This window comes from Myotis daubentonii, chromosome 16 (genome assembly GCF_963259705.1).
Source record: "Myotis daubentonii chromosome 16, mMyoDau2.1, whole genome shotgun sequence".
Lineage (NCBI taxonomy): Eukaryota > Metazoa > Chordata > Mammalia > Chiroptera > Vespertilionidae > Myotis > Myotis daubentonii.
In genome coordinates, this window is record NC_081855.1 from 41,857,278 (window position 1) to 41,880,141 (window position 22,864).

The 22,864-nt window shown below is 40.4% G+C and overlaps 1 protein-coding gene across 5 annotated transcripts in view; it reads right to left on the reverse strand.

Moving 5' to 3' along the window:
- The window catches only part of STAT3 (signal transducer and activator of transcription 3), a 50,028-nt gene that overhangs the window by 13,366 nt on the left and 13,798 nt on the right, over positions 1–22,864 (reverse strand). For all 5 annotated transcript variants that reach the window (XM_059670202.1, XM_059670204.1, XM_059670200.1 and 2 more), the window contains exons 2-11: positions 9,558–9,708; positions 7,996–8,140; positions 7,079–7,177; positions 4,603–4,698; positions 4,349–4,430; positions 4,073–4,167; positions 3,752–3,903; positions 1,537–1,695; positions 1,293–1,385; positions 459–518 (exon numbers count right to left, since the gene is read on the reverse strand). In XM_059670202.1, coding sequence (XP_059526185.1) covers positions 459–518; positions 1,293–1,385; positions 1,537–1,695; positions 3,752–3,903; positions 4,073–4,167; positions 4,349–4,430; positions 4,603–4,698; positions 7,079–7,177; positions 7,996–8,140; positions 9,558–9,685 — 1,109 coding nt within the window. In that variant the 5' untranslated portion in view covers positions 9,686–9,708. The remainder of the gene's footprint in view (positions 1–458; positions 519–1,292; positions 1,386–1,536; positions 1,696–3,751; positions 3,904–4,072; positions 4,168–4,348; positions 4,431–4,602; positions 4,699–7,078; positions 7,178–7,995; positions 8,141–9,557; positions 9,709–22,864) is intronic.

Sequence of the window (22,864 nt, forward strand, 5' to 3'; positions counted from 1 at the left end):
AATTTCCAGATAATTATTATACCTAAAATTAAGAATACATTTTTTCTCTTTTCTAAGCTCTTAAAAGTGTATGTGCATTTTAATTTTCGAAAGGTTCTGTGAAATTTTGAAAATTATTCCATCGTAAAGAAGTATAGAACAATTTTTGAAAATCCATTTCCCCTATATATTCTCAGTTTTGTATAATATGAATAAATTGCATTTACAAGTAAAAATTTAAAGAAAAAGAGGGACTCAAGGTCACAATAGCAATCACAATTCAAATCTGTACCACTAGCTCTGTGGTTTTGTGCAGGCATGTAAATGACAATGCTCTGCAAGTTTTATGAAAACATTTGTACAAAAAAACAAAGATCTCTGAATGGAGATAAAGTCTCTTAAGTTCACATGTCTGTCAAAGTGCTCATTTCTCAGTCATTTGAAAAAGATAAAAAAGAGCCAAGATAAGGAGTACTTACTTGTCAATGCACACTTTAATTTTAAGCTGATAATTTAACTCGGGGAACTTGACCAGCAATCTATTTCAAAAAAAAGAAGAAAAAGCGTCTGAGCAAAAAACAACAATAATCCAGTTTTTAAAAAAAGTTTTAAGAAGTGAATAAATGACAATCCCAAATTCCTCTTCCTGCCAGAACCATCTTTGATCTTAAATTAAGCATCACCCCTTTAGGCCAAAGTTACGGGGAAAAAAAAAAAGCCTAAGAATTAAGAACTGGGACAAAGTTGTCAGAGATTCACCAAAGGATAATAAAAGCCATTTCATGAAAAATATTATAGGAATACACACTCTGCAGCTGGTTTTCTTTCTGTTAAACCTGAAACGCAACACAAAACCAAATATCTAAGGGGGGAAATTTCACTGCAGAAGGGCAAACCCCAACATACCTGTCTGACTTGAGTGTGAAAGTAACACTTCCCCGCAGGCCCACCACCCACCTGCCCTGTGGTCCCCCTTAGCTTCTATACCACTAAGCCTTACTCTTTCCCTTAAAATCCTCAGGGAAAAGAAGGCTCAAAGAACAGAAAGAACTGGTATTATACTTTGCCCCTGTTGTCTCAGACTGTAGGACTAGGATCATAAAAATATGCCCCAGTAACCTAAAAAAGATGACGATTCCTTAGCTTTTGACAGAAGGAACAAAGAGCAAGTCAATGTTACGCCAACAAATTTCACACCCTCCACAGTACTGCCTGTGCTGCCTGTGAAGAACAACCCTGAATACCGACTCTGCTCTCGTCTAAGAATGTCTCTCAATAAAACAGCTACCCAGGATGGAAGTGTTGTGGCCCACCTGACTTTAGTAGTAAACTGGACACCGGTCTTGATGACTAATGGCCGGTCGGGATGCATGGGCATGCAGGGCTGCCGCTCAACCACAAAGGCACTGAAAGAGCAAGAGGAGGACAGCAGTTCACACACTACACAGGGGGCCAGCCTTCCTCCTGTGCCCGTGAAGTGAGCCAATCTCTTGTTTAGGACGTAATTGGGAAGGGGGGGGGGGGTGCTGAGGGAAAGGGACAAGGATCCTAAGTTACCTTTTCATTAAGTTTCTAAAGAGTTCCACAATTCTCTCCTCCAGCATTGGCCGGTGCTGTACAATGGGGTCCCCTTTGTAGGAAACTTTTTGCTGCAACTCCTCCAGTTTCTTAATTTGTTGGCGGGTCTGAAGTTGAGATTCTGCTAATGAGGTTATCCTGCCAATAAAATAAGAAAGTTACCGGTGACCTAAGGGAGGGTACATGGGTAAATGAGAGGGGGAAGGGTATACTATAGAGATAAACACTACTATGCAGTCCCCTACAATTAGAAAGGGGGACTTATTTTGTTGTGGTAAAATATACATAACAAGAAATTTACCATTTGTATTTGTAAATTCAGCGGCATTAAATGTGAAAAGGGGGAATTTATTTTTCATTAAATAAGGAAAGGGGAAATTTATTTTGCCTCTTTAAAATAGTCCCTTCCTAAAGTTTTGCATTTCAAAGAGAGAGCTAGGCACAGAGGAAGAAGTGTCAAAACTTATGCTACTAGGAGTTATTTAACAGAGTTATCACTGGATAGTGACAAGCAATAGAACCCACATATGGAGAATGTGAAATACGAAATTTGGCACTCACTTTTTTATCCTAACTTATCCTTATACCAAAATGTGAAGACTGGGGAAACATAAGAGGTAAGACCTCCCAAGAAGATGGATTTAAGTTAGCTCCGCCTTTCACTATCTGTGTAACCTTGGCCAACTCCCCATTGTGGGGCCTAATGTCTCCTTGCATGAGGGAAGAGGTTGAACTGCAGGGTCCCCATGAGCCCTCTCAACACCGCCTTTCAATGGATCAAAGGATATGACTTTATGTTTCAAAATATTGATAACATGCACATAGAAAAAGTGGACAGGGAGACAAGTTTGATTAAGTCTGTCCCCAAGAATAAAAAATATTATTGTCTCTCCTTGATGGTCTACCACTAGTTTAATAAAAACTAAAAGACCTCAAAGAGAGAAGGTGAAAGATGCAGGGGAGAGGGGGCAGAGGTAGGACTTCTGAGCTCCCTGACTCCCTTCTGGCACTTATGTTCTCCCATCCCCGAACTTAAGCATTTTGGTTCCCTGATCAAAAAGCATTTAAAACTGCTTTCAATAAATTAACAAAACTTGGGGTTAGTGAGGATATGAACAAACAGGTATTCTCATGTAGAGTTGCCCTGAATTTCCAATTTCATGCTCTGTGTATCTGGGCTCCCCATCATGTCACGTTTCTCCTCGTTTATTGAAGCTGGTGCAACCCATTCATTATTGGGCCTCGCATTTCAAGGGTGCTCATAAAGATGTGCTAGATGACTGTGTAAAAGAGCAGATTATAGAGGAGCATAAAGAACAACCCACTGATGTGAAAATGCTTGGATTTCTATCGTTCCAATTTTAGTATATATGCTGCCGAAGCGAGCACTGGATTTCTATCATTTTGTGTATATATACAACAATAACAGCTGTTTAGACTGGTAGTCACCAAAATCTTACCTGTAGGTAGCTCTGAATAATTCAGTTTTAAAAGACTTCTTCCCTTTATTAATTTTCTGGATTTGAACTTTTTCCCCTTATAAAAGAGCTTGTACAATTTTAGATTATTTAACTGACTAAAACTTAAAATTTAGTCTTGGCCTTGGCCGGTATGGCTCAGTTGGTTGGAGCGTCGTCCCATATATCAAAGGTGGAGGGTTCAATTCCCAGTCAGGGTACATAGCCACATTGTGGATTTGACCCCTAGTCATGGTGTGTGGGGGAGGCAATGGATCAATGTTTCTTTCCCTCTCTCTTTCTCTCTCTCCCCCTCTTCCTCTCTCAAAAATAATTAAAAAAAGCAAAAACTTGTTTAAAATGTTAAGTACAATGAAACCTAAAACTTTATTTAAATTATAAAATAGAACAGATTTAAAATATAGTAATATAAATACATTTTTATTTTTAAAATTGTCCAAATAAAGTGAAAGCTTTAACTCTTAGAGCTAAATTTGACTATGTAAAAGTCCCCACCTTTGAGATGTAATACCAACACTTTGAGCCTGCAGCTATGACCATAATTTAGCCCAGCTTTCCAGAAGGAAAGGAAAAACTTCTCTTTCATCTTTTATTAGTTTTTAGATGAAAAATCCCCACCTTTGAGATACAGTACCAATTCTTTGGGCCTGCAGTTATGATCATAATTTAGCACAGCTTTCTAGAAGGAAAGGAAAAACTTCTCTTTCATCTTTTACCAGTTTTCTAGACGATCTAAGCAGATGTTGGGAGGGCCTCCAATGCAAGCAATCTGTTGCCGCCTCTTCCAGTCAGCCAGCTCCTCATCCGTGAGAGTTTTCTGCACATACTCCATAGCTGACAAAAGCCCCGCCAGCTCACTCACGATACTCTGGTGGGTAACCAAAACAAAAGTCAGAAAACATTTCCTCAGACCATCTCTAACTACATGCTGTGGTTAATTCCAGAGAAGGAACTTAGAAATCAGACAGGTTCTGCCACGAGATCCCGAGATCCCACAGGGTGTGAGACACGCAGAGGGAGTTGTCCCATGCTCTTACTCGCCGCATCTGGTCCAGAGCAGTTAGCATCTGTTCTAGCTGCTGCATCTTCTGCCTGGTCACTGACTGGTTGTTTCCATTCAGATCTTGCATGTCTGTAGAGGAAAGAAAAACTCCTTGACCTGGGGGAACACTCCTTTCCTTAGTAACTAGGCTCCCTTAAGGACACCCACCCCCAAACTCTGAACACAGAGTCAAGACAAATAAGTCCTGAAACTCAAGGAACACAAACTCACTTTCTACAGGAGATTTATAACGTCTCTAATATTCACTTGCCTCCTTGACTCTTGAGGGTTTTATAGTTGAAATCAAAGTCATCCTGGAGATTCTCTACCACTTTCATTTTCTGTTCTAGATCCTGTTAAAACAAGCAAACAAATAAACAGCAGTAGGAAATATTTCCTTGGGGAGAGGGAAAAGAAAGTCTCTGAGAAGAATAAAAACGAAGCCAGTATCTCAATGAGAAATATAGGCAGAACCCATAGGCAATATCCCTAAGAAAAGGGGTATTTTCCCCAGACCTGCTTTACCTGTACTCGCTTCCGAACGTCCTGTAGGTGCTGCTCCAGCATCTGCTGCTTCTCTGTCACCACGGCAGCTGTCGGGTGGTTGGCCTGGCCCCCTTGCTGCCAAAGAAGGGAGTCGACACACATGTGAATGCAGGAAATATGGGGAGAGAAATACCTCTGTCCAGTCTTTATCCCACCCCACTACCCTTCCTGTTTGGCCTGAGATGCTACTGCCATTGTGACAGAAAGGGAAACAGAGGCAGCATGCCGGGTGTTGTAACGGGCAGTTCTGCAGTAGCCAGAACTCTCCAGGTGCTGTCGGTGTGGTGTCCAGGAAGCTCTCGCATAGTTTTACCATTGTCGTTGGCTTTTTAACTCTAGGTCACACTGTAAACCTACTCTGTGTATTGCACTAGGAGACCACATGTGAGCTAAGATATGGTCCCTACCTTTTAAAGCTCATTCTAGGCAAGCATGTAAAAAACGTCAGAACAGTTTATGACAGCAGGTTTTGAATGCCTATTTAAATGTAGGTAGCATACAATAACATTTCTGTGGGATAATAAATAACTATTATTTCCAGGGGGGGGGTGTTGAAATGATGCCATATCAAGAGATAGTATCTTGGGGTATAAGGAGAAATTGGTACCTTAAAATGTCAAATAGGCCCTGACCAGTTTGGCTCAGTGGCTAGAGCGTCGGCCTGTGGACTGAAGAGTCCCAGGTTCGATTCTGGTCAAGGGCATGTACCTTAGTTGCGGGCACATACCCAGTAGGGGGTGTGCAGGAGGCAGTGATGGATGTTTCTCTCTCATGGATGTTTCTAACTCTCTATCCCTCTCCCTTCCTCTCTGTAAAAAATCAATAAAATATTTTTTAAAAAATGTCAATAGTACATGAAACTTAAAAATTATAAGTTTTGTCAAAATAACAGGATATCTTCTGATTTAAAAAAAAAAAAGACCATGTAAAAGCTGTGGTGATCAAGACAGTATGTTATAGGACATACTAACAATACAGCTGATATTTTCACCTGTATTCGACTTCCAGGTCTATTTTTCAATTGGTACTGCACTTAAAAGGGGAAAATAGATGTGATTAATTATCACCCACAGAAGCCTGCCTCTAATATTTCTATAAACTATGGTCTCCCACTGCTTCCAGGTATAAACATCTCAGCCCAGCACAGACAAGATGTTTCACACAACCTCCTAACAACCTAAACCTCCCGTCCTGTGCTTCAGGCCCCCCAAACCACCCACTCTTCCCCGATACAGCATGTTTCACACTCTCCCTCCCCCACACACTGTCCACTCTGCCAGGCCTGTACTTCTGCCCAAGCACACCTGAACTCATTCACCTGCAAATCCAGTGTAACTTTTTGCTCTCCTGGGTAACATGATTCAACTACCCTAGACAAAATGACTCACATCTTCCTGTATATTTCTCTCACATTGAGTGTTTGTGTACCTATAATCCCAACTAGACCAAACATTCTGGTAGCAGGGATCACGTCTACTCATCCTTCTATATCCCTCTGCGATACCCATAAAAGACACTTAAAAATATGCCAGATGATGTAAACAGAGAAAATAACAATGAGGCCTGGGTTGAGGCCTCAGATATCCAACTGGTAGCTCTATGTCAAGGGCTGCAAATTCTCTAAGGGGCAGGTGGTAAATATTTTTGGCATTGTGGGTCATATAGTCCCTGCCACAAGCATTCGGTCCTGCCATTGCAGCACAAAAACAGCCACAGACAATGCGCACAGTAATGTGTGTTGCTGTGCTCTAAAAAGAACTTTATTTATAAAGACAGCCTAGAAATTTATCATAGGAAAATCAAAGCATGAATATATAAAGATACATAGATACTACAGTAGTATTTATAATGGGCGGGGGGGGGGGGCGAGGATGAAGTGAATGTCTACTGAAGGGGAAATAAGTGAATACATTACAGCAGCAGCTCTATACCACAGACTAAAATTAAAAAAAAATGAGTTAGCTTTCTATTACTTGACTTATTAGAATTTATATGATATAATATTAAATGAAGAAAGCAAGATGAAGGGAAATAAAAACATTTAAATATACTGTGAGAGGGAGGAGGGGGGAAGAGAAGGGGGGAGGGAATGCATTTTATATAGTTTATATGAGCCTGGAGAAAGATGTGAAGAGATATATACCAGACTATTAATGTTTGTTTCTTGGGAAGGAACAATAGAGGGAGTGACAGTTCAGATTTTTACAAAAACTTTCTTCCTTGTACTTTTCTGTAATGTTTTAATTTTTTTTTTAAATGGGTAAGAATGCATTATATACTCAGGGAAAAAAATAAAGTTTTTTTCATTGTATAAAATTTAAAAGCCCAAAACACCAACACCCACTTCTACCCTGGAGGATAGTGTACACCCTAGAGACCATAAAAGAGCAAGCACATCTTTGTACACAAGAACGGACGCACATCTTCGATAGCACTGTTTCTTCCCAAGTCTCACCTGGGCTGCAGTGGCCGCAGTTTGGAGGAGGCGGGACTCTTCCCACAGGCACCGGGCCACAATTCGGGCAATCTCCATAGGCTTCTCAAGATACCTGCTCTATAAGTAGGAGAGAAGGAGAATGAAAAGCAGCAGTACACTGAGGAGATGTGGACCAAACTTTGCTGACTTAAAGCTAAACTCCTCATAAATTGAGCGTTACATTTACTGCATGAAACAATAGAACAAAGGCCGCAAGCCTGGCTGCAATCAGTGGGAGATGAAGGGGAGAAGAGAAGAAAGGCAGTCATGATGAGCTGTACTGCTGTGAAGGGAGGCACATCTGATTGTTTGGACAGTCTGTTATCCTGGTCTTATAGGGAGGTGATGCACTTTGTCCAGGAGCATCCAATTATGGCCAAACATTTAACATTTGAAAGTAAGAGTTGTCCAGCTGACCAGAGTGGCTCAGTTGGTTGAGTGTCATTCTGTGCGACGAAGGGTTTTGTCAGTGTGATTCTCAGTCAGGGCACATACCTAGGTTGCAGGTTCAATCCCCAGTCGGGGCAGGGGGGCAGGTATGGAAGACAAACATGGATGTTTCTCTTTCTCTCTCTCTCCCCCTTTCTATCTGTAAGCATGTCCTGGGGTAAGGAATGAGTGAATGAGTCATCTTCCTATGAAGGAACCTGGTTATAATCGTTATTAACATGTTAATATAATATTAACATAACAATCAGGTTATTACTTCAACTAACTAAAGAAGAGAATTTCAGGTAATAATGCTCATGGGTTAACATACAGAGATTTGAGAAAGGGCTAATTACTTCTCCTTATATTTAAAGTACAAGATAGGTTCTCATTATTTAGCCAACTGAGAAAAGATACTGGCAAGAAGAAATCTAAAACCCTTTGTCTGGTTCAGTTTCTCATCACACCTGAAGGAACTGCTTGATTCTTCGCAGATTGTGCTGATAGAGAACATTTGATTCTTGTAGGAAGCGGCTGTACTGCTGGTCAATCTCACCCAAGAGATTATGAAACACCAAAGTGGCATGTGATTCTTTGCTGGCTGCATAAGCCCTAGGAAAAGAAAGAGTAATCAGGAATGACTCTGAAACCTACACACACACAAAGTCACCATCAAGGAGGAAAAAACCAAGGCAAAGGAGGAAAAAACAAGGCAAAACCAATACTTTAACCCACTCATTTTAGATTTATCTTGCTCAGCAACAATAAATATCAGCAATTTAATAATTATTCTAGATACTATTAGCCATTGTCATAGTCTATACTTATAAAATATTTGAGTGAAGTGGACTGATATGCTTTTTATTTTAAATTCTCAGTCAACTCTGTGGTCAGATTATTAGTAATAAATAAGCAATCCCAGGGTAGGGTAGGATGGCCTATCTCCAATAGCTCTGAATCACCTCCCTGGCACTTCGCCACATTCTGGAAAAGTTAGCTCATAGGCCTGAATTAAACCAAAATTAATAGGTGAATCTGAACACCTTAAAGTGAAATAGTTGTTGGAATTCTGGGCCATTATCTCCTCTATGAACAAGGCTATTTCTCTTACTCTGTGTCTCTCTCCTTTAGTTAAAGAGGAATGAGAAGCAAGGACCCAAACTTCTACCCATGACAGAATTCTCATTCAGACAAAAGAATATTTGCAGCATGTCTCTGAAGCATAAGAACATATAGAGCAGTGGTTCTCAACCTTCCTAGTGCCGCGACCCTGTAATACAGTTCCTCATGTTGTGGTGACCCCCAACCATAAAATTATTTTCGTTGCTACTTCATAACTGTAATTTTGCTACTGTTATGAATCGTCATGTAAATATCTGATATGCAGGATGTATTTTCATTGTTACAAATTGAACATAATTAAAGCATAGTGATTAATCACAAAAACAATATGTAATTATATATGTGTTTTCCGTGGTCTTAGGCGACCCCTGTGAAAGGGTCGTTCGACCCCCAAAGGGGTCACGACCCACAGGTTGAGAACCACTGATATAGAGGATCTCACTGAGTCAGTGAGATCCAAATCAGTCCTAAAAACTTTTACCAGCAAGCAGGCTGATGTGCCAAAAGTCAGTTGCTAGTGTATGTTTTTAATATAGAAAATGTTTATATAAGACTAAGAGTACCTCTTTACCTCTCTTATACCCCATCACCTGTACCCATACATTTTTCAATGAAATAGGACAGAGTTATGATCATGCTTCTTGATGCAAATCAAAACCTAACAATTTGGGAGTTTCTCAAGAAGGACTTACCAATCTTTTTTTTTTTTTAATATGTTTTTATTGATTCCAGAGGGGAAGAGAGATAGAAACATCAATGATGAGAGAGAATCATTGATTGGCTGCCTCCTGCACACCCCCTACTGGAGACTGAGCCCAAAACCTGGACATATGCCCTGACCGGGAACTGAACCAGGGTCCTCCTGGTTCACTCAACCTCTGAGCCACACTGGCTGGGCAGGACTTACCAATCTTGACTCTCAATCCAAGGGGCCAGAAACTGCCGCAGCTCCATTGGGAAGCTGTCACTGTACAGCTGATGAAGCTGCTCCAGGTACCGTGTGTCGAGCTGCTGTAGCTGATTCCATTGGGCCATCCTGCTGGAATCAGGGGTCCCAACTGTAAACCAAAGTGTTCATATGGTTACTACAAGCCCTGGTAGGGTAAACAATGTAGAAATACCCTATGTACCCAACACAGGCATCAGGTCTGTGATTAAGGATAAAAGATGCTTTGGAAAGGATCCTGGCATGTCTCTCCCAGTTTAGACCAACACATTCACATTCACAATCTCTACTTAAGGAAGCACATCACAGCTTCTTCTAAACTAGAGGACGATGTGGGCATGATGCCAAGTTCAATAATCTACCTGAGGAATGTGAAGTGAAAAATTACTTCCAGAATTCCATGTCCTCATCTATAAAATAGAGATCATAATCCCCACCCCTCAGGGCTGTTGAAAGAATATTTCTAAGCACCCAGCTCAGTGACTATGCTCAACAGGTGTCAGTTCCCTTCTTTCCACCCTATACCCTGTAAGTGAACTGGGAGGTATATACAGTAAACCTGAACTAAGACCAAAATGTGGGGTGTGGATGTTCAGGGAGGACAGAGAGCTAATTCCAAGACTACAGCTTTAAGAGGATAAGCAAGGATCTAACTGGGATTTCTCCCACTCAACAAAAAGTAATTTTGTCTTATAAATTTCTCAGTCTGAAATGAGAGAGAAGAAAAGCTAAATACCGGGCATATAGGTTGTCCTCAGGTTAATGAATACCCCAGGGAAAAGTTTAGGTATGACAAACCAATCTGGCTGACCACCTTTAGTCCTCTTTCTGAATAGCAACACCAACTAAGTAGTCTTGAGAAATAGTGAAAGTAACAGCAAGTAATAGCCAAAGACTAAGAAATGTACAGATATTGAGATGGCTCTCTGGGATAGTGAGAACATTTAAGAAAAGACTGAATACATACAAAGACATACACTTAACTGGACTTCTTGATTTATTTATTTCTCAGAGCAGGCTACATGTTACATGCTAAAGCACTGTAACCATGGTGCGTATTACCTTCAACAAGAAATCAAAGGTCACTAGAACTCTCTTACAATATTTGCATTAGAGCCAAGTTAAAATATGCCTCTTAGGCTAAAAGCATCGGGATCTGCCTTATGTTTCCAAGGACCTGATTTGCATAGAGATCTGTCTAACATGCCAATTTATGTATATTCTACTGCAATGCAAATGTAATGAAATATGGTAGCCACTTCCCATGTGTGGCTACTGGACACTTGAAATGTGGCTGGTTCAAACCAAGATGTGCTTTAAGTGTAAAATACACTTTAAAAAAAGTAAAATATCTCATTGGTATTGAATTGATAATATTTTGGGTATATTGGGGAAACTAAAACATATTATTAAAATGAATCTCACCCATTTCTTTTTACTTCTCTTAATATAGCTATTAACAACTTTAGAATTACATATGTGACTTGCATTCCACTTTTGTTGGACACTGCTGCTCTTATGTAACCAAGAAACTGGGTTCTTCTAACAAAGGATTTAAAGAACTAGACACCTACTTTTCAAAATATACTCCAGTGTTATTATAAATTTGCTTATCTTAGATACAAACATAGAGCCATCTCAGTCTGCTCCCTGACAAAGCAGCATCCCAAAATATCCGATCAGTTATAGATTAACATTGAAATCATGCATGAATATTTGCATTTTTAAACTAATATACTGGTACCACTAACAAATTACAAGTTGTTGAAAATAGTCCAATTCATTTCTAGTCCATAACTCAGAGGATTTTTGCTGTTGTTTTAATTTGAGTTGGGGTTTTAGTAAATAGAACGGTAATTGTGCTATTTCTTAAATCAGAAACTAGCTAATAGTTTTTTCCATAAATTTAAAGCACCAAAAGTGACTCATGTTATGTTTTACTTCTTAGTCTAATTACTGCAAATAATACTGTAATAGCTATCATATAAATAGCATATATATAAAATAGCTATCAAACATCCTATATAATAAAGGGCTAATATGCAAATCAACTGAACAATGGAATGACAGGTGGCTATGACATGCACTGACCATCAGGGGGAAGATGCTCAATGCAGGAGTTGCCCCCTGGTGATCAGTGCACTTCCACAGGGGGAGCTCTGTTCAGCCAGAAGCCCTGAGCTAGGCTCAGGGCTGGCGAGCGCAGCAGATGGCAGGAGCCTCTCCGCCTCTGCAGCAGCGCTAAGGATGTCTGAATGCCGGCTTAGGCCAGCTCTGCGGGGAGTGGGCCTAAGATCAGTCAGACATCCCCCAAGGGCTCCCAGACTGCGAGATGGCGCAGGCCAGGTTGAGGGGACCACCACCCCCCCCCTGCACAAATTTTGTGCACCGGGCCTCTAGTATAGTTATATAAAAAAAATATAGTTTTAGTAGTTGTAAATTAAAGCCAAAGAGCAGGTAGCATTTTCAAGGAGGACATGGGCAAAGAGTCAGATAGTGATCTCCTTAATGGCTGCTTAGCTACAAACCATATTTAACCAACAGGGGCCACAGAGCAATCAGACCAAATGTTCTTCATAACAAGAATGCTCTTGTTATGAAGAGAGCACTAGCCAAATTGTCTAGGAAAACCATTGCCAACTAGCTTTGTGGTAATTGTTTTACTGGGAAAAAAATTAAAAGATCTAACTTTAATTTCACAATCTTAATTCTGATTTTTCAAATTACAATCTAAAGAAAGAACCTCACTTTATTATTTCTTAATTTATTGATTTTTTTTAATTTTTTTTTTTTAGAGAGAGAAGGTGAGAGGAAGGAAGAGACAGACAGACAGACAGACAGAGAGAAACATCAATTTGTTATTCCACTTATTTATAAATTCATTGGTTGATTCCTGTATGTGCCCTGACCTGGTATCAAACCCTCATCCTTGGCTTATTGGGATGATGCTGTAACCAATTGAGCGACCCAGCCAGGGCCCCTATTCTAACTAAAGTATTTCTTACCTATGGAATAATCCTAAACCTGAGATTCAATAACCACTTTCACTGAACCCCAGAACACAGAAAGTGATTTGCACAACAATTTAAGTGCCAAGTACCATTCTGGATGCACGGGAGAGAAAACAATACATTCCATATAGTGGCTTAGGGCTTAATTGACCTAGGGCTTAATTCTCTCAAGGTGTTTGCTACATTTAGGTTAGAAGATAGTAAATGTTAGCATATGAAGGAAAAGTGTGATACTGTTTTCTACAACTGAAGAGGAAAGAAAAAGAAAATGAAACAGTAAATCAACAAAGACTTTCTGGACTTTACAAAACAGGAATTTCTCAACCCCTTGGGGATAACTTTACCAACAACAAGTCATAAGACAAACAACTATTGTCTAATGGGGAACTTATTACTGTAAAGATCACTAAAAAAGTTTGTCCAAAATCACAGTTCTCATTTATATACTTCAATCTAAAGTAAGCAAGGGCAAGTTGAGAACACAAGTCAGGACCACTTACCAAAGGGTTTCATTACATCATTTCATAAAACTTCTTTTAAAATAAGACTTGTATTTCACATTCACGCACCAGTGGGTTTACAACAGGGCCCAGGCAGGAGGGTAGAAAGTGAGGAGAGGGAGGAAAACCATTCAGAACAAGAAGTGATCTAAAGATAATTTCTGTTTCACCTTGCAATGTATCACGCGATTTTTCTTTGAGTGTTGGCTGTAGAAATACCTAGATCTTAAATAGCGCATACTTGTATTTTATCTGTTGCCTACACTAGGCTCCTCTTTGCTGTCAGGAAAGGCTCAGTGGCTAAGGCAATCAAAGTATAAAGTAATATAGAAATATACTTGCATTAATTTCTAGAGAAGCCAGTCCTTTTAAGAATATATTTTTAGCCCAGCCAGTATGGCTCAGTGGTTGAGCATCGATCTATGAACCAGGAGGTCACAGTTTGATTCCCGGTCAGTGCACATGCACGGGTTGTGGGGCTTGCTCGATCCCAAGTAGGGGACATGCAGGAGGGAGCCGATCAGTGATTCTCTCATCATTGATGTTTCTCTCTCTCTCCCTCTCTCTTAAATCAATAGAAATATATATTTTTAAAAATATGTATATTTTTAGCCCTGGCCAAGTAGCTCAGTTGGTTACAGCATCATCCCGATACACCAAGGTTGCAGGTTGGATCCCTAGTCAGGACACATACAAGAATCAACCAATAAATGCATAAACAAGTAGAACAACAAATCAATGTTTATCTCTCTCAAATCAATGAATAAAATTTTTTTAAAAGAAGAAGAGAAAAAGTAAAAGGCTATTAATGCTAGACAAAGATACTCAATCTTTATAAAACTTTCACTGTAGAATGAAAGGTGTAATGAATGATAGGAGTCCATATTTAAATATAACTTAACCATTCATAATTACCCTAGATGGTAAGACTTTAAAATTTCAAATTTAAAAAATAGATAATTCAAAGTAAGTATCCTTGTATAATAAACATATAATTTCATTGCTTACAAATCCCAATAGCACCTTAAGTCTATATATAAATCTAATTTTGATTTCCCAGAAAGACAAAATGTTAGCACTTGAGTGCCCAATCTGAACTATACTTATTGTAACACTCAATTACAAATAATAGGATTTGCTTTAAAGTCAGAAACCAACTCTTCCTTGCAAAAATGGACATTGAGATGTAAGAAAAATTGAATTAGAGTTCCCCACTAATGTGGCAAAATTGGATATATGAAAGAAGTACTAAATTCCTGGGGAGTAGAGCTTGGAGAAAAGGACAGTTTTTCATGACACTCTGGAACACTCTAACCCCCCAAAAGTCTATATCCCTCATTCTTCTTACCTCACTGTAATTCTTCTAGGAAAAGTTAAAGCCTCTTGTGCCAAGCACATTATTTTCTCCATTCCAAATCTGATCACTAGCACTACCTTTGCATAGTTATCTAGTGTATATCCAAAAACAGAGAGAATAAAATTATCAGATTTACAGTTAACTTCAAGAGGCAGAGACTATCAGGAATGTGAACAGCAAGAGGGAAGGAAACCTAGTGCTCTAATCCTTGAAGAACAGCCAGGGTTTTAAAAACAAAACCAAAAGAATTACCCCAAATCTAGTGCATACTCAGCTGTCTTTGGGAAAATTCTGAGAACTATGAAATACCAAGACCTCCTATTATTTATTTCTAAGATAATAATGGTAAGAAATTTAAAGAAACAAACTGATGTAGTTTCCATACTTCATTTGGGATAGGTACTATATTTGATCACAAATACTTCAGATTAAAGGAACAAGAACCTAACAAACATAAATCTCTCCAAATTGAAAGCAATATGGACATGCTTCATCAATTACTAAGTGCACAGTTTATGGTTAAAGGGGCCTGAAAACTGGTCTGACTCTATACGAAAACCACAAAACAGAATGTGTGTCACACAGTCTCCCCACTTTGTGACACTTCCACTCCTCCACCCAGACACACTGCTCCAAAGCAGTAGGGTATGAGGCCAAGGAAATGAGACTTTATACTGGCTGGGCTGGGGTGCAAACCCTGACTGCCATTTATTAGCTCTTTGTTTGGAAAACATTACTTGACTACTGATTTCAGTAAAATGGAGAAGTACCCCTCCTTTAAGGATTGTTGTAAAAGTTTTTTAAAAACACACATACAACATAATGGATGTACAGCATCCCTCCTATATAGTAAGGGACTGTGTGTACCTTACTGCTGTATAGTTCCTCCCCACCCCACCCCTCATGGCATCCCTTTCATCAACATATTTTATGCTAAATGAATTTCCTCAATGCCCTGGGACACAGATAAATTCCTCAGATTAGCGGAGTTAAGAGTTAAATGATAAAGTCCGCTTTCCCTGCAATGTAAAACACATGCATTTCAATGGGCCTTTGTATCATATCCTAAGGGAGGAAGTTAGCAATGCTGTGATTTGGTGTATGGAAGGAGACAAGGAGAGGACAGGAGGGTTAAGTGGTGCCCTAATCCAATATCTCCACCTGGTTCACTTGAGGATAGCTCCAGGTCCTAAAAAGACTAAGGGAAATACATTAAGGGCTCCAGCAGGGTGGCTCAGTTGGTTGGAGCACCGTTCCATGGTACACAGAAAAGGTGGTGGGTCGATTCTCAATCAGGGCACATGCCCAGGTTGTAGGCTTGATCCCCAGTAGGGGGCGTGCAGGAAGCAGCCGATCAACGACTCTCATCATTAATGTTTCTATCTCTACCTCTCCCTTTTCTCTCTGAAATCAATAAAATATATATATATTTTTAAAAAATCACCTGGGTTTAAGAGCAATCCAAATAACTAATGATTATGGCTAATATTTATATAGTACTTACTATGTATCAGCCACTGTTTTAAGCACATGACATATATTTCTTTATTTATTTCAGTCTCACACAATCCTATGAGATAGATGCTATTTTTATCCCCATTTTACAGAGGAGGAAACTGAGGCACAGGATTTTAAGTGAGTCACCCAAGGTCATATGGTAGTAGGCATGGAGTTGGAATCCTAACCCAAATACAGTAGTCTGTTTTCAAAGTTCCTGCTCTTAGCCATTATGCTACAGAGGGAGTTTTAATTGATCTTTAAGTAACTCATCAGTCAACCATGATACCAAGTCAATGTGACCTTATAGTGTGTTAACACACATATAAGAGTGTTACAACTAAAGGATCTATTTAGTCCTGCTGAAACTGGCCCATATCTAGAATGATATTCTAATTGTATCACATTTTAAATGGCACACTGAAAAACAAATACATACTCCTAGGGTGTAAGGAGTCCAAAAACTTGAATGTTTTGCCCAGTAAAAAGGCTTGAGGAACAGGAAGTGGAGTTAGTAGACAAAAAGCTAAATTATGGAAGAGTGGCTCTTCAAATACTTGGAGATCTCTACATGAAAAGGGTAAATCACTCCAAAACTGGAATCTGTTTCCCCATAACATATACTCTGAATTCTGTCCTCGGAGTGATTTCCTCTGTATGCAGAGGTTCCAAGCCCTGGCTGCAGATTAGAATTATAAGGGCAGATACTTTTTAAAAATAAATAAATACAAAGATTCGTGGCAATCAAACCAGATGCTGAGGGTGGGAACCAGGTTTTGACATTTAAAAGCTCATCAGATGATATTAATGTGTGGCCAGATTGAGAACCTGGGAATACACAGCAGAGGTCATAGCTCAACGCTGGATGCACATTAGAACCACCTAAGGAACGGTGAGAAGCCAGACGTTGGTCCTTACACTAGCTGGACTCAATAATAATCTTCAGGGTGGGGTCCAGGCAGTTGTCATGAAGCAGAACACTGCAGAAACTGCATAAGGAGACTCTGATGTGAGATGAGGTTGGAGAAGTCTCTCAGGTAAGCCACATGAAGAAATAGGGCAATGATGAGGTCTGCAAAGCTTGAAGCAGACAAATGATCATTTGATTTACATTTCAGAAAGATCCCTTAAGATGAAAGTATCAAGGTAAAAGGTGGTAGCAGCCTCAGAAATGTTTTCAAGCAGACATCTTCCAGAGACATTAATGAGGAAGACAGCATGGGACTTGGTGACTGAAGGGCAAAGGCGACTCAGAGAAAGGAGTGAGGGACAAACTGACACGTTCCTGTTGCGTTTGGTGTTCAAATGGAGGTTAAATGCTCACCCTGAGAAATGTCACAGCAGTAATTCTGATACTGGAAGAGCAACTGGGCTGGATGGCCTCTAAAAACTCTTCAGTCTATAAATTATGATCAGGTTCCATCCCCTCAAGACATAAGGTTACTGCAATCCAAGAATACATGCTGCAGTATAAATAGTAAATTGATATTTAACCAAAAATATCAGAACCCAGCACACACACCCTTCCCCCCAAGAAAAGGCGTCAAAGAAAATCGGACAGAAATCTCGGAGCCACAATAGCTTTGAACTGTCTCCCCACATATGCTTGCCTCCTTCCAGTCCATTTTCCATACTGTAGAGAGATATTTTCAAGACATAGACTTGATCTTGCTACTCCCCTACTTAAAACCCCACTGACAACCTTGCATTGATCTTAGGTTGAGAAACAAAATATGTAATATTATGTCAGAAGAGTGTTGTCCTTAGAGCATGGATCCTGGAGCCACAGTGCCCAGACCTGAATCCTGGCTCCACCACTTGTGAGAGAGTGCCAGTTATTTTGCCTCTTTGTGCCTCAGTTTCCTCATCTGTAAAAAGGGGGAGGAAACAGGACTTACCTCACAGGATCATTGTCAGAACTAAAGATTAATGTACACAAAGTGCTTAGGACACAGTATATAAGTGTTGGTGTTATTAATGTGACCGACGACCTGGATAGCCCTGCCTTTCTTGTGTCAGCTGGCACCAGCCTACTGGCTGAGCTCCTGGCACTCCCTTTGCTCTTCTTTCAGCTGCTCAAAAATACCAAGGCCTCCCTCCACAGGCCTTCCTTCCATCACCATCACCACTACTTAGACCCAAGCACTATGACACCATAACCTGCACTTGTAACCGCTATACTGGACTGACCCCAGTATCCAGCAGAATGAATAAACCGCTGGTATGAATTACAACTACATTGATAAGCCAGATTCTCCCAGGCAAGGACACTGCGTCCACTAAGAAGTATTCTGAGAAGCAGACCAACTCTTTCAGTTTTCCTTTCAATAAGAGTAAAACCACAGCACATCCCCCAGCTCAAAAATATAACTAACTTCTAATTGTCCATTACAAAATCTTTATCCCTGCCTAAGGCTCTCCAACTCCTCAGCCAACTTAGGCAACTCCAGCTCCTTTCTCCAGCCTCAAGATGACTTTCAAAAATGTCCTGTCTTCCATCAAGTCACCTTATCTCCTTCTCCACGCCCACCCCTTCAGACTTTGTTCTTTTCCCACAGATAGTCTCGCCTAAACTGTTTTTCTCCTTGGTGGCATTATATGTCCCTTTCCAGCCAGTGTGAGAGGCTTTCCCTAACTCACCTCTGGCCCAATCACTGCTTTAACTCTGAATGCCTGCAGTACTTACTAATACTGTTGTAATATGATGTATGCAGCTGAGGCTTTTTCTTGTTTTAATTCCATTCCTCCATTTGAGAAGCTCTCTGCTGGCAACCCTCATGTATCATTCCTACTCAGAGCTTCCAACAGGATATTAGATTTAAGACACCAAAACACATTTCTTTATAGTTTCCTTTACTCACATTTGCACACACACATAAATACCACCTCCACTAGAAAAGTTCCTGCTGAACAGTCACTGATGGCCACAATACTGAAAAGTATGGCACCCGTAAGACTTCTGCATCTGGGGAAACAAGATGAACTCTACCCTGTATGACTGGCTACCTAGAATTTGGAAGTTTTTTCCAGAGAGAAGCAAAGCATCCTTCCAATGAGCTGTGAATGCTGATGGGCTCACCCTCACAGGGATCAGAGGCAGGCTGCCAACTTTTTAAAACAGAATGAGTACAGCCTTTGAGAAACAACTGTAAGTTGGGCAAGCAAATCGTCATGTCATAATTTCCAAGCTTGAAGGCAACTGAAGGGAGGAGAAGGGCAAGTTGCTGGAAAAGCCTGTGAGTTCTGTTATCTTTGGCCAAAGCCCAAATAAGAGTCATAAAAGCATCCACTGATCTAGAATGCGATGTAAGTTATTAATATTCTTTTAAGCCAGGCAAATGAAATAAAGCAGAGAAAGGAAACAAATTTCTGAATCTCAACATCACAAACCAACAATATAGATCAATACTTTTTGAAGAGAAGGAAGACTCTTTTCTCAAATTTATTCTGGTCACTTTCCCTACAAGAGATATTAAGGTAGTCCTGGTTGCTTAGCATGCAGCAATTTATAACTGGGGCTAAGAGTCCATGCCCATGGATCCTGTGTGAGAACTTCTTCCTTTAAAGTAATTATGGATTGGGGGCAGAACCTCAAATTCAAAGAGCATTTGTGGTGGTTAGAAAGCATGGACCAAACTCTTTGATACCTGTCCCACTGAATGAAGGGACCTTTGCCCTCTTCTCTTGAACCTGGCTAAATCCATGACTGCTCCAACCAACAGAGTATGGCAGAACTATCCACATGCAACTTCTAAGGCTATGCGGCTTCTACCTAATTCTCTGGAAAGGCTCATTCTCCAGAACCCAGCCAACATCTTGTGAGAAGCCCAAGGCAAAAGTTCTTCCACATGGAGGCACTTGGTCTGCATCCCAGCTGGGATCAGCCTTTGACTCATTCCAGCCCAGGCACCGTATGTGAGTGAAGCAGCACTGAATGCCCCCAGATATCCAAGTCTGCCCAGATGAGGCCCCAGACATTGTGGAGCAACGACAAGACATCCCTGCTGTGCCTATCTAAATTGCAGCCCCAGAATCCGAGAGCATCATAAAATGGTTGCTGTTCTATGCCCTAAATTTGAGGTGGTTTATTGCATTTGGTGACTTGGACAACATTTCTACTAATATAGTCATAGGATACCACTTTTATAGAGACTCCAATATCCATGAGAAAAGAATTTGCAGTTTCAAAGGAAAAGGTTTGGCTGTTAAAAGTATTTTAATAGTAAACTTCTGTTTTCCTCTATGCTCTCACTTTATAAATGCCCTATCCTTTCTCATGGACTCCAGAGTCCAATATCTATCTAACTGTGTATTCAATACCTCCAGTTGGATGTCTAACAATCATCTCAAATTTAATGTACCCCAAACTAACCCCTACATCAAAAACTCCCAGCCAAATTCCCCTCCAATCTTCCCCATTTTAGCAAATGACAACTCCATTCTTACATGTGCTCAGGCTAAAAACCTTGAAAATATGCCTTTACTCAAATCTCTATTCTCCTCTTGCCCTTTCCCCCTTCTCCCCCGACAACAGCCAATCCATTAACAAATTCTGTTGGTTCTGTCTTCAAAATATAACTAGAACTAGAGGCCCGATGCACAAAATTCATGCAAGAGTAGGCCTTCCTTCCCCCAGCTGACAGTACTAGCTTCCCTCTGGCACCCAGGACCCGGGCTTCCCTCACAGCCCTAGCTCTGTCCGGAAGGTCATTGGAAGGATGTCTGGTCTAATTAGCATATTATGCTTTTATTATTATAGATGTGAGCACTTCTCACCAGTGTACTGCTATAATCTTTTTGCTGTTGTTAATCCTCACCTGAGAATATTTTTTCCATTTTTTACAGAGATTGGAACGGGGGGCGGGGGGAGAAAGAGACCAGCCAGGGATAAAAAGTGCAACCCAGGAACATGCCCTTGACTGGGAATCAAGCCCAATACCCTTTGGTGCTCACACCAACACTCTAACCATTTAGCAACATGGGCCATGGCTCCACTAATACAATCTTAGTCCAAGTCACCATCATCTCTTACCTTAGATTACTGCCTTCAATTCCCAACTGATTTTGATGCTCTTACCCTTGTCCCTCTGCAGCAAGCATGTTAAACTTGCAGCCCGCGGGCCGCATGCCTCGTTTATTTGGCCCATGTTAGCCTTTGAGTTTGACAGGCTTGCTCTACAGTCTATTGTCCACATTATAAATCCTTTCAAAATATAAGTCAGATCAAGGTTCGATTCCTGGTCAGGTCACATGCCCAGGTTGCAAGCTCGATCCCCAGTAGGGGGCATGCAGGAGGCAGCTGATCAATGATTCTCTCTCATCACTGATGTTTCTCCCTCTCCCTTCCTCTCTGAAACCAATAAAAATATAGTAAAATATATATGGCTTTGCTCATAAAGCTAGACTGTTATATACTATTGTTGATTCTCCTTAAATTGCTATAATGAGACTTTAGCACCCTGTTATCATCTAAAAGAGGACATTTCATGACATGTGCCTCTGGGTAGTTATTTGAGAATTAAGAAATTATACCATAACTAAATATTGACATGTAAACACTGAAATGAGGCATGTTATAAAACAAAATCACTTGGATGAGTAAGTTTATTTTGAGATATTCCCAAAGTGAAAGGTCTAAGACCCAACCTAAAGTCATTAGCATATCTCTTAATAATTTCATATGTACAAATCTACAGGAGTTATGGTAATGCTAAGAGAGGAAAGGTAACCAGGCCAAGTAGAGGGAACAGCATGTGCAAAAATAAGAGTGCTCAAGAGAACATGACATAGATCTGCTGGTTAAACATGACCCAAAGTCTATTAAAGTGACAGTAAAGCAGAGGCAAAGGGTACAAACCCACAAGGAAAAAGAATGGAAAATGAGACGACAATGGACAAAAGATGACAAAAGAGCTACATACATAAGCTCCCAGACCACTGACAGCCAGGCCCCTCCCAAACCCACAGAGAAGCCCAACATACAGCAAACCCAACAAGCACATAAGACCACTCAACTTTAAGAACTAAGAACTAGGCTTGCTTTTTTTTTTAGAGAGAGAGAAAGAGAAACATCGGTCGGTTGCTTCCCATGAGCCTGACCAGGGACCCAACCAGCAACCTAGGTATGTGCCAATCGGGAATCAAACCCGCGACCTTTTGGTGTACCAGACAACGCTCCAACCAACCAACCAACCACGCCACCCGGCCAGGGCGAACTGCTATGCTTTTGAAGAAAACCTCCAACATGAGATAGAGGTGAACGTAAGAAAAAAGGAATGAACACAGGATTCAGAGTATTAGGAGGTGACAAAAATTTCACAAAACTATAAATAATATCCTCAGGGAGAAAAATTATACCCACTTTACAGGAATAGGATAAAAATGAAGATAAAGATGAAAATAGCAACTAAAAAAAAGAGCTTCTGAAAATGATGGCCAGATTAAAAATTAGATGGGTTGAAAGACAGAGTCAAGGAAACCTCCTAGAATGTAATCCACAGCAACAACAAAACAGATGAGAAACAGAAGAGGGGGGGCGGGGGGAAGCAAAAACAAAAAATAAAACTCAGATGGTCTGTGCAGAAGATCCAATATCTGAGCAAGAGAATTCACAGAAAGAGAAGGTGAAACTGGTAAGATGGGAATTAGCAAAGAAATAATAATTTCCGCCCTAACCTGTTTGGTTCAGTGGATAGAGCGTTGGCCTGCGGACTGAAGGGTCCCAGGTTCAATTCCGGTCAAAGGCATGTACCTTGGTTGCGGGCACATCCCCAGTAGGGAGTGTGCAAGAGGCAGCTGATCGATGTTTCTCTCTCATCCATGTTTCTAACTCTCTATCCCTCTCCCTTCCTCTCTGTAAAAAAAAAAAAACAATAAAATATATTTTTAAAAAAAGATAGAAAA